This window comes from Priapulus caudatus, unplaced genomic scaffold, assembly GCF_000485595.1.
Source record: "Priapulus caudatus unplaced genomic scaffold, Priapulus_caudatus-5.0.1 Scaffold411, whole genome shotgun sequence".
Taxonomy (NCBI): domain Eukaryota; kingdom Metazoa; phylum Priapulida; class Priapulimorpha; order Priapulimorphida; family Priapulidae; genus Priapulus; species Priapulus caudatus.
The window spans coordinates 157,565-160,098 of NW_014577472.1; the positions used below are offsets into that span (position 1 = coordinate 157,565).

The following is a 2,534-nucleotide window of genomic DNA, read 5'->3' on the forward strand; positions in this document are numbered from 1 at the left end:
CCTCTCTTCCAGCTTTGCTGGTTGTACGTCCCCTCTCTTTCAGCTTTGCTGGTTGTACCTCCCTTCTCTTCCAGTTTGATGGTTGTACGTCCTCCCTCTTCCAGCTTTGCTGGTTGTACGTCCCCTCTCTTCCAGCTTTGCTGGTTGTACGTCCCCTCTCTTCCAGCTTTGCTGGTTGTACGTCCCCTCTCTTCTAGCTTTGCTGGTTGTGCACAAACGGCTCTTCTGTCCCCTGGTTTTTCAGGAGTTCAATCATCTTCCAGCTTCCCACTGTGCTGGCTATACACACACGTTTCTTTCCTTCCACGCATTCGGCAGAAACCGACGGTAGAGCTGAGGAAACCGCTAACGGTGACGTGCTACATCTGCGGCCGCGAGTTCGGCGTACACTCGATCCACATCCACGAGCCGCAGTGCATGCAGAAGTGGCACCGCGAGAACAACAAGCTGCCCGCCAGCCAGCGGCGGCCCGAGCCGAAGCGACCCGAGGTCGACCCGGAGCAGGCCGGTAGGTGGCGCCACCCGTGGGCTCATTAGTAGCTGTCTCGGGTGTTTTTTTTCTGTTAAAAAAAACAACTTTAGCGTCAGCTCTTTTTTTCCTCTGGCGCTTTGGACGTGATGGAGAGGAAGGAAGGCAAAAAACAGGCGATGGTAAAGTTGTTTTTTTACAATTACGTTTTGTGTCTTTCATCCTGGTCTGTCATGTTTTGCTTTTTTATGTTGTGTTTCCTTATGTGTATTTCTTATGTATGTTTTTCTCTTTTAAATATGTATTTTTTGCATTGTGTCGCGTTGTCATTCAGTCGCATGTTTTTATCACTAGACTGGTTCTTCCTCATTGTAATTGATGTGGGACATGTGAGTGAAACGACTTAGGGCCTTTCTAAATAAACTGTCAGTTCACAAACGTTTGGTTAAATACTGCTTGGGACAAATTTCGCAGAAAAATAAGTGTTTACTTAAGTGCAGGAACATTGACATAAATTAAAACTGAAAAGTTTACTTTATTAGTGCTGGTGATTCAGATTATTGGCTCTATATTACCACATTTTTTCATAATTTTTACTGTTATAGGCTGTCAGAATAACAATAATTATTAAATAGCTCTTGTACTCAGATTTTAAGGTTTACGTTGTTTTATTTAGATACACCGTTGTTCAGTGTAACATACTCGCTGTGAAATATTGCTGGTATATAAGTATCTTTATCCTCGCAACCGTGAAAATTACCCTGAAGCAATTCTATGAATGTCAGTTTGGTCCATTTTATGGTCCATTTTATGGTCCATTCCATGGTCCATGACTGCAGCATAACGTGCTTCAATGAATTCGAGAAAGTCTGTCAGCCTCAGCCGATTAAGATATTCATGTTGGTACAGTCTGCAGACTGTTAATTAATTATTTACCGTCTCTCGTAAAGAATACAGCCAGTGGAACAGTCAGCACCATGTGAGAAGCCGCACACCTAGAACCTACCATCTTCCCCTCCTTTCTTGCCCCGCATGGCCAAGTGTGTTATTTGGCACGTTTGTCATGTCATAGTAATTAACACCTGGATCAGTCGTGACAGAACGGACAGGGGTTATTCGTCTTTCTCATTATTGGTCTGAAGACTACTACTTGAGAGATCGCTTGTCCTCGTAACTTGTCCCCCTTTCCTTCTGGTTCCTCTTATTTTTACCGAATACTGGTATACGTAGCACGGTGTTACGCACGTTACTGCGTGTACGCGCAGATGCATGAACGCGCTCGTGAGCATTGTATGCAACTAGGGGCAATTAGACTAATTAAGTTAAGAATAATTTAATTTAATGCGATGTCGAGATGCTCATGGGTTTCAGAGAATCAGAGGGGGCATACCCGTTGTTTTTATCAGGGGATATAACGTGCTATCCCCGACTGCCAGGTAACACACAGTACTGGCCAGTGCCAGGCCAGTTCTGACTCAGCCACACTGAGACTATAATATACTCTAGTAGCGTGTCTGGCCTGTATAGACCATACTCTATCTCCCAAACGATTGTATAGTCTGCTAAGACCACTAGACCGCCCTAGAATCGTTTGGCTACATACCAATAGACGTAAATCAGTGGCATGGGTGCTTGTACGAGTGCTATATAGTTATGCCCGTCATTCCAGTTCCTCTCTCTCCCCGGTATCCGACTCTTGGCTAGGAAGTATGAATATTTCACGGGACAAGCCTGAAATGAGCACGTTAGTGATCATACTGCCTTGTTACTAGGCGATGCTCGTTAATTGCTTTCATGCACACTCCACATAGACCAACTCTGTGGGCACTACCACACCCATGACCACACCACACTACTTAGTGTATACTGACATTCATATTTGCTGGCTTTGCTTTTTGTGGATTGTGTGTCTGTTGCTTTTTGATCTAACTAAAAAGTCGTGTCATTTAAAAAATGATAGAACCCGCATTTAATTTATACTTCCATCGCTAGCTAAATTAATTCAAACACAAAGGCAAGGCTACTGTACCACACTGGTCCACAGCTTGCGCGAATCGCACGCGGG

General features: G+C 44.4%; 1 protein-coding gene across 1 annotated transcript in view; it reads left to right on the top strand.

Moving 5' to 3' along the window:
- LOC106810114 (serine/arginine repetitive matrix protein 2-like) overlaps positions 1 to 2,534 on the top strand; it is a 39,451-nt gene that overhangs the window by 9,495 nt on the left and 27,422 nt on the right. Inside the window, exon 9 of the mRNA XM_014813389.1 lies at positions 319 to 508. Coding sequence (XP_014668875.1) covers positions 319 to 508 — 190 coding nt within the window. The remainder of the gene's footprint in view (positions 1 to 318; positions 509 to 2,534) is intronic.